General features: G+C 46.8%; 1 protein-coding gene across 4 annotated transcripts in view; it reads right to left on the minus strand.

The window, feature by feature from the left end:
• Positions 1 to 451: 451 nt before the first annotated feature.
• The window catches only part of Acn (apoptotic chromatin condensation inducer acinus), a 104,328-nt gene continuing 84,468 nt past the window's right edge, over positions 452 to 20,311 (minus strand). For 3 of the 4 annotated variants that reach the window (XM_065444175.2, XM_065444176.2, XM_070526428.1), the window contains 2 exons: positions 15,660 to 15,794; positions 452 to 1,682 (listed from right to left, as the gene is read on the minus strand). In XM_065444175.2, coding sequence (XP_065300247.2) covers positions 1,638 to 1,682; positions 15,660 to 15,794 — 180 coding nt within the window. In that variant the 3' untranslated portion in view covers positions 452 to 1,637. The remainder of the gene's footprint in view (positions 1,683 to 15,659; positions 15,795 to 20,311) is intronic. The other variant, XR_010567464.2, reaches the window with a different exon arrangement.

A 20,311-nucleotide genomic window follows, 5' to 3' on the forward strand; every position in this document is an offset into this window, starting at 1 on the left:
ATGACTCATTGTAGCAAGATACTTCACACATTTATGCACTCTCTCAACATAATTTAACCATTTTCTTTCAGGTGTTCCTGTGAAAAGCAATAATTAAAAATATAACAGGCACGCGATATCAACAGACTCACTCAAAAGACATGTATCCATACAGGCCTCTGACCGCAGCATTACTCCTGCTGTCAAAACGCAGAAAGGCAGTGAACTATGCCGGTCGGCACACCTACCCATCTAGCAACTGTACAAAACTCTGTGGTTATGTCTGTTTATGGCACTAACATACACGGATAGTGTGTTGGATGTTCTGCAATATACTGGCACAGTGTACATTGCCTACACAGTTGTAATACTTTGCACACTAAACAACAAGCAAAAATTATTACATTTCTTATACTACACCATTACCATACTGGGCGATTCTTTTGCCACGTAATCTGCAAATGACACGTCATGACAGTGAAGCTTTAAACTTTTATTGGCCTTACACTTCACTATGAATGAGCACAAAACAGTCGATGGGAACTTGGACTTTACAGTTTCATAGACTCATTTTTGCGGTGCATCCATGAAGTCACTCTAGGAAATGAATGCAGATACGAGTACAAAGCCACATTTCTTGCAAGCTGACAAATGGCAGAAAGAAATTGAGAGAGACAGATGGAAATTAACAATGCTTATGCAACGGAGTCTCATGTGCCAAAGGTGTGCAAGTGAAGCTGATGCAGTCCAACACCACAGTCTATCAGCACAGGCATCAGTGTTGCACCAGCTGCCAGTCTTGGATTCAGTCTTGGTTTGAAGCACACAAAGTTTTTCAGAAGTAGCACCCTCCAACAACAGCAACTGAGATCCGTTCCAAAATGGTGATGACGATGAAAGAGGAGGCTGGATTTTTTTGTTTGTTTTTTCAGGAGACAATTTGAGGCATTGTGGTGCATGCTGCGACGTGTTCCTGCCTGGGCCCATCGACCCTTGGGAAGTTTTGCCGGCAGCTAACTAGGGTCCCGCACGCAAGCAGTCCGACCAAGGGCCCTCTCCCCATTTATCTGCAAGAAGACACTGCCACGTTGTGATGTGTGCCCCACTTGGCCTAGCTGCTGCTGCTGCTGCTGTTTGGTTCTAACGTTTGAATCCCCGGAGCAGCTCAAAACTCAAGGTGTAGGAAGGTGTGGAAAGGGGTAAGGGAAGCAAAGAAGTTAGTCCCTCTGGTTTACAAGCCTTCCTGGTGCGGGCCATACTTACCTTCTTCTTGGCTAGCAAGGCACACTAAACTAGCCACAACGCATCAGGGGCCCACATTTGTCACCTCCCAAACATGGGGTAAAACAGCAATAAAATAAACACTAAGTAGGGCAGAAGAAAAAAAAAGAAACAATTAAAACAACCACCATTACAGAAATCACAGCAAAGAAAATGCCTATTATTTACGACCAGAGGGACAGAACTACTAAAAGGAATAAGGAAAAAGGGCTTGGGAAATATTGGGGGCCGCAAGAAAGCTCTACTACCTTGCCCGTGCTGGTGCCGGGCTGATAGGGCAGGCAAGTCGATCCTGTCTCCCGCATAGGGCTCCCAGAGCAACCGGTGGCACCTGTCTAGCTATTGGCTGCTGAAGCCCACTGGCAGCATAGGATTCTTTAACGCCGCCGCACAGGGCTATGGCTGCCACTGCGCTTGGACTCCTGCAGATTCAAAAGAACAAGCAAGAGCTGCTTAACACAAACACCAGAAATTCCCCATTCTCCCTAGATAGCCTACAAAGTTTAAAACTGCACTGAAACAATGTTTTACTGAAAAGGCTTACTGGCTATTTAAATGGGATATGCTTAGGACAGGCTGGGTTTAATCACCTGCATTTGAGTGGCACCATAATGGAAATCTTGGAATTTAGATCCCATATGTGCACCAAATTCTCTGTACAGGGGCACTTCTGCATTCTGCATACACTGAAATGTAGTATAGTGCAGAACCAAACCTGTGTATGTGTACTCAGGAGTACAATGTCATACCCACTCGACCACCATGGCAGGAATGAGTGTAGGGGAACAAATAGTGCGTGCAGAGGAAATGACATGCAGGAACGTAGAGTTGAATCTTGTTATAATGAAAATAAGAGTTCGATACATACTGTATTATAAAGTCAACAACAGATTTTTAAGACACCCAATTTATCAGACATGCTCGATAATTCTGACGGTTGCACAGCCCCACCATAGAGCCAATGTATACAGTCAAACCCACTTATAGTGAAACCTTGTTAAACCGTAGTTGGCCGGAGCTCGGAAAAAGTACATACTAAACGGTAGTACTACTTAACCGAAATAGCATGAGATCGCCCACTTACCTGTAAAAAACAGAACTAGGAGAGAGTGCGATCAAAGGGAAAAAAACATGCAGTATTTATTTATTTCAAGCGACAAACGTGTCATTTTCGTTCGATGCCGTGGCGGCCTAGCAGTGACGACAGCGGCCTCAAACTTGCTGAAGCTGTGAGCCAGCTTTTCAGCCCACCCTCTCTTCTTGGCAAACACTCGCATGCCAGATTCCTTGTTGGCATTGCATATTCTCCGTGCACAGGTGCAGTAACACTGCAGAAGTCGCGGGGCACCTTTTCATTGCAGGGTGCTGTTCTCGTCGCGACGACTGCATTCACGAGGCTGACGAACGCACAGCTTCTGCTACTGTCGGGCCTGAATCGCCTGTGCTGTTGTTTTCAGTGTTGTCCTTATCCCTATTGCTAGGCGACACTTCGGCAACAACAGAGGCAATGATGGTGAAAAGTCAAACCTCGTAGCAGACACCTCTTCGCGGTCGCAACAGCTCTGCCCAGCAACTTCTTAGCATTCCAAATGCCACACACCGTAGTCAACAGTAGACCCATGTCGCGTGCCAGCGCTGACTTTTCGTGTCACATTCGATTGCACGAACGATGTCTAATTTTTTTTTTCTATGCTGAGCACGCGGCGTATTTTCTATCCAATTTCGGCATGACGCAAGTTCTCTCTTGCATGACGCCACAACGCTCTATGATCTTGATGTTGATGAGGCTTCACGCGCAAATGCACAGGGCGCTTGGAGGCCGTTGTGTTGATCTCCGAGGCTTGATGTTCTGCCGAACCACCCGATGGAGACGACGCACCGCCGTGTATGCGCGACGAAAAGTGGAAACACTACGTGTTAACCGATATGTATGCAATAAGATGGTACGGTTTATGCGAATACAAAACACATTATGTTCAATGGTCGCCGAGTCGGGGATTTGACTTTACTAGTTTTAAAATGAAACTACTGTTTAAGCGGGTACAGTTTAACGAGGTTTTACTGTATATATAGCATTATTGATTTAACAACACTAACCCTACGCATCGCTGGCCACGTGCACTTCCCTTCCACCCTTCCGACACATGAGTCAACTGCACTGATGTCGGGCTGGCGATGCGGAAGGCAAAGGTATGAAGCACACAGGCGGGCAGGCTTCAGTTATTTAAGCTATGTTCTGGCTACTCAGCATTTCCAGTGTAGGCTGTTAAGAATGGCGAGCTGCAAGGCAAGATTGCCACCCAGTTACGACTAGGGGACACGACGCGCATCCCCCACTCACCGTCGCTGCAGCTAGGAGGCGTTTGAAGAAGCGGCCTTTGTGCTGAAAACCGCCTCCTTCCACCAGCCCCATCGACATTGTGACGGAACGAGTTCGGTATGCGAACAATGGTTCCGGAGTTCTCCAGCGCGGATCTGATCTGATACGCATGAACAAGCTGCCGCGGGAAAGCCGTATTTTGGTGCTTCCCATGCCTCGGCCAGACGCAAGACGAGCTACCCACGATTGGCACCGATGCTTCCCGTAACGGCACCCCTCCAACGCCATCGTCGGGCATCGGAATGTGTGTGCCTTTGTGTACGTAAACTGTTCTGCGGAGGGGCGGCAGGTTGGCGATGAGTAAACGAACAGTCGCCGCCTCGTATGGCCGGCGGACCGAGTGTATAAAAACTGTTGTGCGAATGCTGGACACACTTCTCTTGAACAGACATGTTAGACTGATACACTTCTCTCGTGCAGTCATGTTGGACTGACACTCTTTTTCTCAAGCAGTCATGTTAGACTGATTTAATTTCTGTAAATAAACCCTTATTTGTCGTTCTCGATGAGATGCAGTTCTTCACTTCATCAACGTCCTCAGCGTAAATAAGTTGGACGACGGCATGGGCCAGCTACCTTCGAATTCATGCCGTACTCCAATCTTGGCAAAGGACCACGGGCGATAGGGATTGAGCCCCCAATCCTGACAAGGCTAGAGGCATTTCTGTGTATCGCATATCAGAAGAGATGACGCAGTGCCGGTACAGGACTGGCAGCTCCATTCGCATTTGGCTCGATTGTTGCTTTACACATGAGCTAAGTTTCCAATGGCAATGACATGGAGCAGCCAAATCAGGGTGTCTGCCAAGTTGCCATTTCTTAATTGCATGAGTTTTCCTGGTTTTTCTCGAGTGGCTTTGCGAAATTCCCTGAGCAACACAGTACATTGTTTTATGTCAAGACGGACTGAGAGAGCTTATTTTGGTTTGGATGAGGGACACCTGCATCTCGGCGTATGCCATACCTTGTTTTTTGAGCTCAAGCTCCTTCAAAGAAGAGGTGGCACACCTCCTTTTTGTTCTCATCCTCCTTTTTCTGTATGTTCGCCCCGTGGACCATTTGAAACATCCTCTTGGTCAGTTATACAGTCAACATCTGATTTTTCAGACTCCCTAAGACCCGGGAAAACGTCCGAAAATACGGGCACTCCGAAAAAATGAACGCACGAGTTGAATTCTGAAACGATCTACTTCGGAGATAGTATCACCGTCAGGCGCGCGCCAATTGACTGGTTGAGAGATCCGATAACATAGCTAATCCAATTTTGCTAAAACAACCAATCAGCGCATGCCTGGTGGCGAACTATCGCCGAAGTGGATTGTTTCAGAATACAGCCCTTTGTCTTTGACTGCCCTTAAGGGGGGACGCGGGTCTTGAAATCTCGAAAAATGGTCAAAAACGACAATTTTCAAAAAGTGCGTTTTTGAAGTCTTTAATGTCCCAACTATGCCTCTACAAATTATTATGGCGCAATTCCTACTCGAAGTATTAAAAAAACGGCAATTTAGAAACGTCGGTGAGCCGAAATTGAACGCCAAGCGCGAGGGTTTGCCTCATTTTCAAGCTGCCGTAGCTCCGCGCGACGCGAACCGATCGGCGCCATCTTGGTCTCGTTTGAAAGCTGGTTTCCCGCTCTCCATTCTGGCGCCCCTCGGCACGCTGTAGACCCTCGTGCAGCGGAGCGATCGGCAACCCAGGCACCCGTTCTCAAGCGCGAAATCGTCGCGAGACAGCCGCTGATTGGGTGAAACGGGCGCCTCCCCGAGGCGCAGCCCTCTGATTGGCCGTGACGCCTGCCGCGGCCCCGCGGCCGCGTTGTTCGACTCCTTCGCGTCGTCTGCTTTTGCCGGCGCGCACGTCATTTTTCGCATTCATCTTTGTTTCCTAGTATTTTTCGTTCTGCCTTTTTCTTTATCGTTCTTGTAGATATTTTGGCTATTGAGTCGCTTCTTTTAACCAAGAATTTCTTGCTTTTGCGTGCCTGGTGTCGTTGTTCCGCGTGTCACGATGGCGCGAGACGCGCGCTTGAAAGCAAGCACGCGAAAAGCAGTCAGCAAAAAGAGGCGCGCATGGAATAAGCGCGCACATCGTCGAGAACTACAGCTTCGGTGATGCCGCAAGCTGCTGTGCCCTTGGTGGATGCGGCTGGACTGAGCTCGCCAACAACAGCTTCGCCGGTGGACGCGGCTGGACAGTGCCGATCGGTGTCAACTTCGGTGTTACCGCAAGTCTCTGCAGTGCCGGTGGATGCGCCTGGACTAAGCCCGTCGAAAATGCTAACTTTTGAGACGCTGCAAGTCGCTTCGGATTCCGTGTCGTCGAAAGCGGCCGAGCCGGCTGAGCTAAGCCTAACGTCGACTTCGGCGTTTCCGCACGCCGCTTCGGTGCCGACGGACGCGGCTGAACCGAGCTCGCGTGCTCAACGCTTCGACACGGTGTTTTGCGCGGAGTGCGCGGGGCGTGAAAAGTACGCAGACAACATTAAAACTTCATTGGCGAAGAAGTCCGCGACTTCCCGCAAGTTCGAGCTAATGAACGTCGGCGCAGCTAGTGAAGACGACTTTCTGAGCTTTTTTTTTTTTTTTTGTCAAGTGCCAATGCAATACAGAGGTTTTCACAATCTTTACATGAACAGATTTCTGTGAGTTTGGTGTTATTGTGTTCAGTAATGACTGGGCTGCATGCTAAAGCATTAAATTTTTCCATGTGATAGGTAAACAAAAGTGGCAGAGTAAGCAAAACTTTGAATGCAATTTTCTCAGCTTTGCTTTTTCGATCAAATGCCTTTGCCTTACAGAACTTTTCACAGTGTTTGCATCAATTGATTTTATTGAATTAGGTATCATTTTTTTCAGTAAAACCTCAGCTACATCCTAAAGCTTTCCATTTTTCATTAAACCCAATAGGCTAGCAATTAGGTCAGATGTAAGCTAATTACTCCTGCATTGTTTTTTTCTTCCTACTTTGTTATTCATTCACGACCTCTATGATCACTTTTTAAAAATTTCTTTAGCTTTAGGATGTGCAGTGGGCCCTTGGAAATGAAAGCTATTCTTTGAAACTAGTTTTTTTAATTAAGAAATTATCATAATGGCCCGTAAGAAAAGACCTATGTGGGATCAATTATTTTGCAATGTCTTCATTTCTAGAAGAGATATATAAAATCTGAATATATATTTGGGATCAGCATTCAAAGATATATCTGCATGCCAATTTTCAGGAAGATATGTTAAGAAATAAAAAAAAAGTTTTCAAGACCCTCATCCCCCCTTAAGGGGGGACGTGGCCCTCAAAAACCGAAAAATCGCGAAACAGTCGATTTTTGAAAAAACATATTTTTGGGTTGTATGACTCATAAACTACCTGTTCTGTAATTATCAGCGCCTAATTCAACCGCAAAGTACCCCAAAAAAATAAAAACTACCACTGCAGCCCACGAAACACGCGCAAATGCCGAAATGAAGTCAAACTTAGCGAGCGCGCCATGCCCGGCCCATGCAGCCTGCACGCGCCATCTTGGTGTCGTTTTGACCGTGAATTTTTCGTCTCTGTTTTGCCGCCTTGCAAAACGCCATCGTCAGCACGGTTGAGGCGCTATTGGCGTTTTCCCGCGATGCGATGCGGAGCGCTGATTGGCCGTAGCAGCTCGTTCAAATCCCGCAGGGTAAAGCGCGCCTGCCATTGGCTGCTGCACGGGCAGTGGCAGCTGCTCCCTTTGATGCCGCGCTCGCGTCATTGTTGCCCCTTGCTCCGTCCGCCTCAACATGAGCTTGCGAGCTGCACATCGCCTTGCGCTATCTTTTAGATTATTTTCTCAGCTTTTTTTCTCGCTAGTTCTTTGCTGCACGCGATGCCGGCAAAGCCCAAGACAGTGTAGATCTTCGGTGCGTGGGAGCGCGATATGTGTCTTGTACGAGCATCAAACTTCCGATCTTCCGCAGTGAGTGCTGATTGCGTAGATACTTTTCAGCAGCGGAACTGTACTGTTGGCTGTCGCCAGTCGAAAATCTGAAACATTGAGTGTGCCTGGAGCAGCAAGAGCTACCGTAAAAACCGAAATATAGGTTGAACTTAAAAAAAAAAAAACTATCGTGAAAAGTAGACCCTCGTCTTATATATCGGACATTGGCGGAAAAACTACGGAAGTCTTGCAACAATGGGCAGATGAAGTAAAGAAGCGCCTTCGCCATCAGCAGCAGCACGTCAAGCGCGTCGTGGCGACATTGTGGCACCACCAATTTGCGTTTACATTGTCACAAAGTTATATTGGTTAAGGGGGGACACTGCTATTAAATTAATGTTCATCTTTTTCCATCAATATTAATCAAACTTTCCATTCTTGTTAAGGCTTTTGTGCTGATTTCAAATATGTAATTATTTTTCCAATAGGCCATTTAGTTCTGAAGATAAATAAAATTCATTGTCCATTGTTTGCGGAAACAATAGAAAAAGAACTGCGCTACAAAAATTCATATTGGCACACGCCTAGGTACTAGAAAACATAACACAATGGTAGGAATACTTTTTTGATATATTATATATTAGTAATTTTATAGCAATTCAATCTTCACTGTTCCAATTGTGGGTGCCCTATTGTCTGATCTAAAGCAGAACTGAAAAATTTTAAAGCATAAATTCCAAAATCTGTTCCTACCCCTGTGTGCTTTGTACACTCAGCTACGAGCCACAACAAAAATTATGCCGCTACCTGCCTTGAAGGCAGAGATATGGTTGCTGCAAATCAGCAAGAAGTCAAAAATCGGTGTTTCGAGAAAACGAGAAAAAAGAAGTGAAGTCACTTTTAATTAAAAGTGCAGAAAAAATTGTGCACTATTTCGCAGTGAAAGTGGCTAAAAGCCACCAGGAATGTAGTCACTTTGACTACGGCCACCCAAATGGCGTTTCCTGAAAGAATTCTGGATGTCTGTAGTGGTCTTGCGCTTTTTTGCAGATGCAACTGCTCGACGGCGGTCCTTCTCCACCATGCGTTTCATGCTGGGTATTCCAGGGTTGAGGTGCAGCTCTTTCAATATTGCTGCAGAGGTCGTAACACAGCCAGCACTGAATTTCATGACTGCCTCAGCTACTGCGGCTTGCACGGTGAACAGTGAAGCATGCTGTTCCTTTGGAGCCAGTGCCCATATCAGGGAGTGGAGAGACTCGTTGCTGTTCTGAGTACTGCCCCGTAGGCGCCGCTCAAGGAGTTTTTCATCAGACAGGCACTCATAAATGGGCAACGGGGCTTCACAGACATGAGGAGGCAAATTGTAGCGGTGCTTAGGGGCTGCCTCACCCTTAGCGCTTGCTGCATTTTGCCGGCACCACGAGCTTGGTCCTGGTGGACAATAGCTGTGGTCCGATATCAAGTCATTTGATGTTGTGTGGTGATAAGTGGCCATCACAGCCCTTTTCATTCCCTGCACATCACCCTTGTGAGTCTTCAGGGCCCAGCCATAATATCGTGTCAGCTTCGTGACTAAGTCATTAGTTAGTTTGCCTTTACCACCAAGGCTCTCCAATCCAGGTCCCTTATGCTTTGCGATAAGGTTTCGTAAGCTTGTGCCCATAGATTTCTATATGTGGTTTGTACAGTCTTCCTTTTCCACTGAGATGTATCCATACACTCTGGCTTCCTGCAGCGCAAGGAAAGCGCGACTGTCACCATCTGAGAGTAGGGTGGTGTACCTCAGGTTATGCCGTTGTAGTGACCTTTGGAAAAGGATGAGGGCAGCTTCAACTTCCATTTCGCCGGCCTTCTTGGAGGTGTTTTTCTGACAGGCATGGCTCTCCTTCCAAGCTTTATAACTCAGGTCATTATCCTTTGGCCCACGCTCACAACCAGCGCAGAAGTTGCTGAGCACCACATAGTCAGTGACTAGCCTCGTAAACAGCTCTATGACGGCGCCTACGCCAATGTGAGACGAATGGCCGCGCGTCATCCAGGAACTGTCCTATGACTCTGCAATATTTCCCGGATTTCCAAGCTCCAATTTGTCGTTCAGTTGCCGAACCGATTGCGCGCACAGTGCCGTCTGCTTCTCGGCAGCAAGTGCCGCCGCGGGTGCCAACTTCCTTTTCACATACCGCTGCCACGTTTTCGTGTGAAGACCACGGTGGGAGATGTTCATTGTGGCAAAAACATTGTTCAGCGCCGTTCGCCGATTTCCGGTGGCTTGCATCGCACGCGCGGCAAGAACGTTCACAACGAATGGGTTGCACTTCTGGTTACCGTTCACGCGGGGCGAGCTCCACGCCGACGCGATATCACCGCAACACGCACACGCGATAGCAATCTTTATGACAAGGCCATATTCTCGTTCGCGTTTGCCTACTGTGACGCTACCGCCGCACACCTTGCACTTCACAAACGACATCAGTTCGTTCAGGGCGTCCAAACAAACGATAGCGAAGCCTACCTCCACGTCGACTGGTGCGGCCGCAACATCGTCGGCATGAGTGAGGGAATCCAACTTCTGTTTTGTTGCTGGCGTTGAAGCAAGGACTTGAAGTTTTCTTTTGTCATTCATATCCCTCTGCAGTAAATCCGCATGTTGCAACATTGCAGTGTCACGCCAAACGCGGCCGCTGTCCGTAACAATTTCACTCGTTGGTGAGCTGGCTAGGCCTACTTTGGCGTTGTACGCGGCTTGGGCATCACTTGCGGTTGGTGGCAGGCTATTCTCTATGGTTTCCGAAGGAACAGAGCGCTTCTGAAAGTTATAAGTTGATCGCTTCTTTTTGCTGAACTTGTGCCTCGTGGCGAACTTCCCCGGTAGATTGGACATAGTTCTGCACTTGTCACAAACGTACGACTGAGAACGAGACGCGCCGTCGCGTCGCCTGGGGAGTGGAGCAGATGACGGGAACCTCGTGCAGCCAACCACAGCACGCGTTTTTGGTCACGTGCGCTAGTCAATGAATCGGATCGTGTGTTCGGACTTCTTTTTCTCCCCATATTTCAACGTCACTGGCGAACCAACAGAGTCACTATTGGCGGGAAATTAAAAAAGGAAGGCTACTCTTTCCGACAACACCAAGATGACTGCAATCACGTGCATAGAAAAAGAGCTACGCGCCGTGATATGAAGGGCTGTCTTTGCGGGGAATTCAGCTCACAGTGATGTTATAAATTGATATTGCGGACGAAATACTTTTCCCTGAGATTCGAAACTTAGTGAATTAACTTAAAGAAATATTAGCTGTAGATATTGGAAATCTCATTTTCAAAAAAATCGATTTTATCGCGATTTTTCCGCCGCAAAAAGCCGTGTCCCCCCTTAAAGGTTGCTTTTTCACATTTTGTTTCAAAACGAGCAGAAGCCGACGGCAAGTCATCGTCGCGTTCAAGAAAAAGGCGATTGAGTGCACGGAAGCTCACGGCAACCTCGCGGCACAGCGCGAATTTGGAGTATCCGAAAAGAGCATTCGGCACTGGCGGAGACAGAAGCAGCAAACCAACAGAAAACGTCATTTCGTGGGCGGACCGCAGCGGACCGCAACGGACCGCAAAGCTGGAAGACAAGGTTGCGGAGTTTGTCCGGGAGCTGCGTGTAAGAGCACTGCCTGTGACAGCCGAATGCATCCGTTTGAAAGCGGTAGAGATCGCACGCACCTCTGGACTGGGCAGCGAGAAGCACTCGTCATACGACTCTAGTTCGGACCACTTGCGCACTTCGTGCCCTTCTGCATACTGTACACCAGGCCAATTTTTAACAGTATCGCGCGACCATCGACCTGCGTGTTTGTCAGCACCTTATCATCACGGCACGGAGCAGCGAAATAGCGAAAGTAAGCGTATGTATACACATGCGTGTATCTCGTTTGTTTCACTGCTCAGCGCCGTTAATAAGGTGCTGACAAGCACGCGGGTCGACGGTCGCGCGATACTGTTAAAAATTGGCCGGGTGCACATGCGATCGGCATTTAAATAAATACTGTCACTATTGTGCGGGAGTCGCATTTGTTTCAAGGTAAGGGTGTCTTCGGTACTTTTGCCATTGAAAAAGATTTTTTTCATTTTTAGAATTCGTTAGCTGGGGGATCGACCTATATTCCGGTCCGACCTACAGTCCAGTTTTTGTGGTAATTAGAAGCTACGCAGGAGCTTTCTAATAAAAGACACGTGTTCAACTTTAAGGCCTGTTTTCTCGGAATGGATTTTTTCAATAGTAGTGGTGCTGGGGAAGGCGATATCTCAAGAACCGTTCTTCAGATTTGTATACCGTTATTTTTATTCTGTTCCTGAATGACTTTTCCAAGGGGTAACAGGTTTCTTTTTTTGAAAGCTGGTGCAGTTAATTTATAATAAGCAAATAACTTTTGATGAATGAGGTCATTACTGGCTACATCAAATTCAAGGTTGTCTTAATGTTTTGTGGAGGAGAAATTAAAGAATATGGCTCCATAGCTGCCTGGAAAATCTATCAAGGGATCACCACGGTGAATTTCAGCTTCCTACGATGTCCTGGCATTTCTCCAGGCTCTTCCTCAGGCATATACATGAACCACCTAGTTAGTCAATAACTCTGGAACTAATAAACAGATCTTTGTGAAACTTTGTAGTCCCTCATAGTTCGGTGGTGTGAACAAACCCTGAAAGTTTCATCCACATATCTTAAAAAATAAAAAAGTTCCGTCTCCGGGGTAGCCTCCCCTCTTAAGCGCTAAATTCACCATGCACATCCGAAGGCCAGCCAGTACTCTTATTAGGCATATCAGTGCTCGTACTGCGACAGGAGATGGCTGGTGCATGAGTGTATGATTAAGGAGTACATATTGTCTTGAGACAATTGCTTCTTCCCACACTTATGCATCACTGCATAACATTACTGTACTGAGGCGAAGCTGACGTTCGGGAACAGTCTTAAGGGGGGAGGTGGGGATCGGAATTAACTTTTTTGTTTCTTGACAGAAAGGGCTGAAATTTGGCACACACACTGCACATTACAATAAAGAGACAAATCTAAAATTTCATTAGGATATCTTAATTAGTTTTTGTTTTATAAGAATTTATAAGTTCCTTGCTTGTGGAAAGCCTGGCACAGTAATGAAACGTGATAGGGAGCTGGGAATACTTTGCATGTTTGCCCAGATGTATAATCTACATCAAGACAGTGTTCGATTTTTTTTTTTAGTGTGCTAATAATTTTTTGCTCGACATAACATGCACATGACTGTGCTTCACTGCATGGAGCCATGTAGTAATTGTGAAATAATTAAATAATGGAAAGATAAAGAAACATTTCAAGACTGTCTTTAAGTACAGCACTGCTTGTGGATCACAGCAAAACAAACTGGGCCAAAATCGGTCCAGCCATTGTTGTGCTACGCTTTCCACGAGCGAGGTGATTGACAAAAAAAATGCAATTGAGAAAACTGGCTGCAAAGTTTTAACAGCACTGCAAATTTATTCAAAAGCACCAGAGCTGTAATATTTTGAATCACTGCTGTCAGGCATCTTCTTACACCTTTGCCTCATTGTTTGGTGGGCGTTGGATGCCTTCTTCAGGCGTTCTTTATCCTTTTCTTGCGCCGTCTGTAGTAGTGCATGACCACCATTTCCACTGCCAGACCGAGCCCGGTATCGCAGTGTACACCCACAGAACGCTGTTGGCATCTTGGGCAAAGAGTTTTAGCGATCAAAGAGTTCATCGTGGAAACAGGCATAATAATGAATTCACAGTCACAAGGGGCCGAAATTTGTTCTTGGCATTGCTGCTTCCGCTCAGTCGCGGACACTGCGCGAAGGGAGTCGCGAACGCTGCATGCCTGCACTTCTGCAGTCACCGCTGACACAAACCGCGGTTCGAGGCGCATCTGAATCGTGCGACGATTCGTCTGGTGAACCTTGAGTCACCATACAGTATAGTTCGTCGATGGTTGGGGCTCACTCGCAGGCTGCGTGTCCCTGTCGCACGATGCATCGGAAACGCACACTGTCTCTGCCGGCGATGGAGACCTTCGACCCGCGTCGCCTCCAACAACGCGATCTCGGTTGCTGACTCGCGCGGCCGTACGCACAGGTGCGAGAGCCTCCGTTGGCACGTCTTCCGGTGGCTTGGTTATCAGTGTCGATGTCACAGGGCGATTGTCGGCTTCGCTGCTAGAATCGCCCGGTGCAAGATACGCGGCACGTTATCCGCGTGTTCAGTCGGGGTTCGCTTCTTCCGCTGGCCGCCGTCTCTCTCTCGCCGTAGGAGGCTTGCGCTTCCGTTTTCCGAAGGCATGCTTCATTTAAAGGTTCTTTTCGAACGAGCGACGATCCATCACTGACCTGGGAGCTTTAATAAATCCGAATTCTGCGAGTGTCGAACGAAGAAACACGCTGGCGTGGTTTTCAAAGCAGACAACTGCGGTCCGCTGTGGTTGCCAGCTTGCCCGCTGCTGCAGCAGCAACCAATGGCGAGACGCCTTTCAGTACGGCAACCAATGGGAGGCCCGCTTTCATCGCAGGGCCCGTGTGACCGCCTCTAGCAGACCCGCGCGTCTTTTGTGTTTGTGCGTTTGTTACAAGATGGCGACGACCGAAGAATTCAGAAACGGAATGGCGAAGCTTCGAGCTTTCGTACGATACCAAGATGGCGGCGTTCGGTGGCGGGAAAGACGAGTTAGGGCTCCGCGAACCGCGGTGATTTTACGCGATTTGAAGCTGTTTTCTGGCCCTACGCACTGATAAATTAATTTTTTTCGGGCACTTTTAGTGCGTTTTCAGTCAAACCATTTTGATACAATGTAGATTAGGCATTGCAGATACGGAAACGCGTCGTTGCCAAAAATCGATCTTTTTTGCGATTTTCGCGATCTGATCCCCGCGTCCCCCCTTAATGCAACGTGTTGTGCTTTCCGAGCTTTGAAGCCCAGGAAGGACGTCAAAGGACCACAAGAGGCAGAGTCGGTGCCAGTGCTAACAGCGGCAAATTCTTTCAATGAAGAACACAGCACAGAACAGCAAGAAGCTGAATAGCGAACGTTGAAACAGCTAGGCCTAGTGTTGCCGCAATGGTGACTGCAAGGCTGCCAGTGGATCTGCATGAGAGAGCGCCGGTTCAAGGCGGCGGCTTTAACACTGTTGTGGACCTGCGGTCACGGCAAAATGTCCGGAAAATTGGATGGCCCGAAGGGTTCTTGTGTCCGAAATTTTAGATATTTTCATACAATGATTCTATGGGGTTACGTGGTGGTGCCGTGAAGGTGTTGAAATTATCGGGCGTCCAGAAAGTTGGTCGTTGACTCTACATTGGCCACTCCTCCAACGGACGACACGGCGTCAAAGACAATTCAGTATGATTCCTCTTTTGTTACTTGGGCCAGCATTATTGCGTCTTTCTTCCCTTTCTAGAAGATTTCAGCTCATTTTCTCTAATAGAAGCCCAAATTCCCCATGTTTTCCCTGAGTATTTCCAGACTATTCAAAATATCCAAGAATTGGCGAATTTTCCTGGTTGGTAGACACCCCACAAATCAAGGTGCCCATTACCTCCACATGATGCCTTCACTATGAGGATCTTGAAACTTGAACAGCATGTATGTTGGATGAATGTGAATGCATTATCACAAAATTTTGAGGAGATAATTTGCTAAAGCAAATAAATCAACAAGCCTTCTTTCTGCTAGATGGCTGGGTAATGAATAAATTCCTCTTTTTTTGCTGAATTCACTTTTTCTTATGCCAGGCATTTCCAATAATAATAATAATATTTGGGGTTTTACGTGCCAAAACCACTTTCTGATTATGAGGCACGCCGTAGTGGAGGACTCCGGAAATTTTGACCACCTGGGGTTCTTTAACGTGCACCTAAATCTAAGCACACGGGTGTTTTCGCATTTCGCCCCCATCGAAATGCGGCCGCCGTGGCCGGGATTCGATCCCGCGACCTCGTGCTCAGCAGCCCAACACCATAGCCACTGAGCAACCACGGCGGGTGAAGCATTTCCACAGTCCTCTTACTTGTCCACAAAATCAGTTGACTAGTGTGCAAACCACACTTTGCGCCAAGCTAAAAATGCATATATCCGTCACCTGCTTCGTCTTTGCAGCCATGTCACGAGCAAGGGCTCGTTTACGACGCTCTTCCTCTTCCTGTAGTTGCTGCTGCTGCCGTCGACGCTCCCGCTCCTGTCGCCGCTGCTTCCGCTCTTCTTCTTTTCGTGCTATCTAAATGTTGAAAGGAGAAATGAGACTCTATAGGTAATGAATACTGAACCATGTTAATAGTCGTACTTACTTAAGGGGAGATGCTACTCGAAATAAAAAAATTTTTTTATTTGTACTATAGAGTTGAAAATATTGCCATTCATATCGTTTTTTATGTAGATGTCAAATATGTCATTAGTTGTTGTGTAGCTACTACAGTCGACTCCCGATAATTCAAAGCCGCTTAATTGGAATTTTCGGTTAATTAGAAGTGAAGTGCTGGTCCCGTCAGTTTTGCATGTAATCCTATAGAAGAAATCGCTCGATAATTCGAAGTCCTCGTTCAGTAATACTGTTTAATTGGAAGTTAATTTTCAGCTGGGATCCTCGAGGTGACCGTCATTCTTTGGTAGAATGTGCAATTTTTCAAGTGTTGCAACAGTTCCGTGCTCCGGGTTGGTGTCATCGCCACCGCAGCCGCCCGCAATGCCATCCTTCTTGGAGCGGCGCGATTAGTCATTGCTACGGCTGCCGTGGCCTCCGCGATAAACTCCAGCGGGAGGCGAAGCAGCTGCCGCCGGAGGCCACGCGCGGCTACCGCGCGTGGCCGGAGCTGATCGCGGAGGCCACACGGGTGCCATAGATGCACGCAGCGCTGCATACTGGCAGTGGCGAAATTGTGCGAGATTAGTCTTGCAGCGTGCGCAGCGTATGTGGAGGCGTGTGTTGGTCGAGCGCCTTTGTGCGGGTAGCTCGTAGGCTAGGTTGTTCCACGGGTGATTCGGAATTCACTGTACCTAGACGCGCAGTTTATAGCCATGGCAAACCGTGGCTCTTATCACACGCTCGACCTGGCAACGAAAGTCGAGGTTTTGAAGGAAGTTGAGAAGGGAGGTGCCGCCAAACAAGACATAGCGCGGATGTACGGGATCAAGCCGAACACGCTCTCAAACTACATCAAGAACAAGCGCACATTAATGGATGCATTTGAGAACGACAAGTTCAAGACTTCTCGGAAGCGAATGCGCACCGGCGCTTACCCAGAGTTGGAGAAGGCTCTGCTGGTTTGGATTAGGGAGGCCAGGAGCAACAAACTTCCTCTCAGCGGAGACATAATTGCGATGAAAGCCTGAACGCTTGCAGCAATGTTGGGGATCGATGACTTCATTTCGTCAGATGGATGGCTGACGCGCTTTAAAGATAGCCATGACCTGGTTTTCAAGAGCGTGTGTGGTGAAAAGGCGTCCGTTAACCAGAAAACATGCGCCACGTGGAAGGACGGAAAGCTGCGTGAATATCTCGCCGAATACAGACCGGAAAACATCTTCAATGCAGATGAGACTGCACTCTTCTATCGGCTTCTACCAAAGAAGACCCTGACATTCAAGGACGACGACTGTGCTGGGGGCAAACGCAGCAAGGAGAGTGTCGGTGCTGATCGCGGCAAACATGACTGGCACGGAACGATGTCGGTTACTTGTGATCGGGAAAGCCGCGAAGCCGAGATGTTTTAAAGGCGTGAAGACGCTGCCTGTGGACTATGAGGCGAACAGAAAAGCGTGGATGACGGCCGAAATCTTCACGAGCTGGATAAGCAAATTGGACCGCAAGTTTGCTGCTTCGAACCGCAAGGTGTTGTTCCTTGTCGATCACTGCAGTGCTCACGTGAATGTGCAAGCCGTGAGTGCAATACGCCTCGCATTTTTGCCTGCAAACACAACGGCTGTTTTGCAGCCAATGGACCAAGGCATCATCAAGAATGTTAAAGTCCTGTACAGGCGGCACCTCCTCGAGCGCATGATTTTGTGTATGGATAGCTCCACAAAGTACGAGGTGAGCCTGCTTAGTGCCATCCACATGTTGACACGAGCATGGGATCGTGTGAAGCAAGAAACAATCGCAAACTGCTTCAGGGCCTGCGGTTTTGTGGCAGCTTTTTCGGAGGATGCCTCCGAAATTTCAGCGGAGGAAGCGTCAACAAGCGAGCTTGACGGCACTGATTTTGGTGATGCTCTCGGGGACGTCAATTTTCAAGATTACGTCGCCGTAGACAAGGCGGTCGAAACGTGCGCTGCGCTGACAGATAGCGAAATTGTAGAGATTATTCGGCCCCAGCAAGCGACCCAGGAAAGCGACCATGACGTTGAAGGCGAGCCGCAACCTAAGGCTGCCGATGTAGCTGCGGGCCTTGCTTTCGCGGAGCGCTTCTTTGCCGCTGAAGGTAATGCGGAAGAAGCGTTCCGCCACATCTACAGCCTGAAGAACTTGCTTTCAGCAGCGTGATTCGGCAAGAAGCAAAGCAAGATGACAGACCATTTTTCTTAGAGAAAATACTTGATTTCGCCACAAATAAAGTGCTGTTTTTTTGTGTTTTGTGCTTGATTGGAAGTTCGTTTAATTCGAAGTTTTTTGCAGTCTTTGTGAACTTCGTTTTAACGGGAGTCGACTGCATATTTTTTTAGTTATGTCCTACACAACTGCAAAATAAAGTGAAATTTTCATGAAAAGCACTGATATCTATCCAAACTGCACATATAATTAGTGGAACTAGGCAAGAAAAGATTAGTAAACTTTAACAAATTTTTTTTCACACTCCCATAAGAATAACTTTGTGCACTTATAATTGTCCTATACTAACGATATTTATCACACATACGGTTTAAGACATGCAGAACACTGATATCTACTTGAAATTGCAATATCTCTCGGCAGAGCTGCTAAAGTGCAGGGTTATATGGAACTGCTTAAAAAAAAATTTGTTAAAAAGGTGTCCTAGTTTTTTTTGTGCATAGTTTCAGGAATTGCACATGCTGTTAGGATATTAGCACATCGCAGTCTATAACGAGCTAAATAAGCTACAGCACGATGCTTTTTGTGAAAACTTTATAAGCAAGGTAGTGACTATACTCTGCAGTTGCGTAGGACATAACTAAAGAAATATAGACATTACACAAAAACTAATGATATTTGAAACCTACATAAAAAGTTAAATGAATGGCAGTATTTTCAAATTTCTAGTACAAAGAATGAATTTTTTTCCCCGACTAGCACTCTATTTTTTGACTAGAAACTCTATTGTTATAACCTAGTTGCAACAAAAGGGGACAGACATTATAACACTTTAATTAGACGGAAAGAAGTATAACTGAACCCACTTATTGCCAGTTTGTACAATACTTGAATGTAACGATGAGCAACTGCAGCACCATGAAGGTGTTTCATGATTATGCCATTGTTGAGAATTTATGAAAGAAGCGAAGTAGAATAAACTTGGTTACTGCAGTAATAGCTATGTGTTAGGATGAGGTCTGTGCCACTAGGTGGCTGCACTGTGGAGGCTGCTCACGTTTATACCTCCGCTCACCTGGTATTTCGCCCTATGTGCTGGTGTGTAGTGGAATACCGGACATGCTAAAGCTCTCTACTACCAGACACAAGGACAGAGCGGACGTAAAATTATAGTCGGCTTCGCTTTATACCGCTGATGGGAAGATATTGTCGACACGGCATGAAACCTCATCGTTTTGTCGACGACTCTTAAATTCAATAAACTTTTTTTTCCCATTCAAGTTCACCTTTTCCGATTGCCTGATAATTTGGAAAATATTGCCGTCCATCCCGAGCAAGAAAAATTCATCTGCTACTGCACTTATTTTCATAAAAGATCAAATTTCAATATAACGTAGTAAACTGCCAATTTTATAACTTCGTTATATCAAGGTTTCATTGCATCTAATAATTCCTTATACTTGTGTTCATTACAAAGTTTTAGAATAGGGCTTCCAAAATTTCAGCGCCCCCAAGAGCTCTGTGAGTGTTAGTATTGGGGCACACAGGAGTGAAGAGATTTAGAATAGGGCTTTGCGTTTGTGGATAGCATCTTGCACTTGCAGCGCCACTACAGCATCAAAGAAAAGCTATTATAAATAATTAAATATACCATTTTATAAGCATATTAATTTTGACTTTTGTGTTTTCACTTTTAAAGACGTTATTCTATTAGCAGCAAGCAATTTGTTATGCTTAGTTTTTGAGTACTAACCTTACATGCCTTCACCAGCCAAATTAAGCTGTGTTTGGCCTACGAGCCATGAAATTGACAATCGAATTCGGAATTAGTGGCATCTAACTAATCAATCTTCATAACACACGTTAGTTGAAAGCGATAACCGCAGTCACTTCTAGCTTGCGAACTTCACGCGTTACCATGAATCGAGCCCAGTTTGGCGCTAGGTTAGAGCTGTCGCTTCTATGGGTGCTGCCTTGTTTGTTGATGCAAAGCTTTGGGGTAGCTATTGGGACTCCTGCTGAATCAGTGAAAGAGCATGCCCGACAAATAACCCAAACGCAGTTTGCACCTCGCACATGTGCAGTGCCTTCAACGTTATTTTTTTGGGGCCCCAAAATGTTTTGGGCCTCTATTCTAAAACTCTCTATTATACCAAGGCTCAACAGTAAAAGGAAGCGTGTTAAGGAATCTGCTGAGACATTGTGGCTACCATTTAGTGAACAAAAAATGGCACAATACTTTAAAGGAG

This window comes from Dermacentor albipictus, chromosome 1 (genome assembly GCF_038994185.2).
Source record: "Dermacentor albipictus isolate Rhodes 1998 colony chromosome 1, USDA_Dalb.pri_finalv2, whole genome shotgun sequence".
NCBI lineage: Eukaryota > Metazoa > Arthropoda > Arachnida > Ixodida > Ixodidae > Dermacentor > Dermacentor albipictus.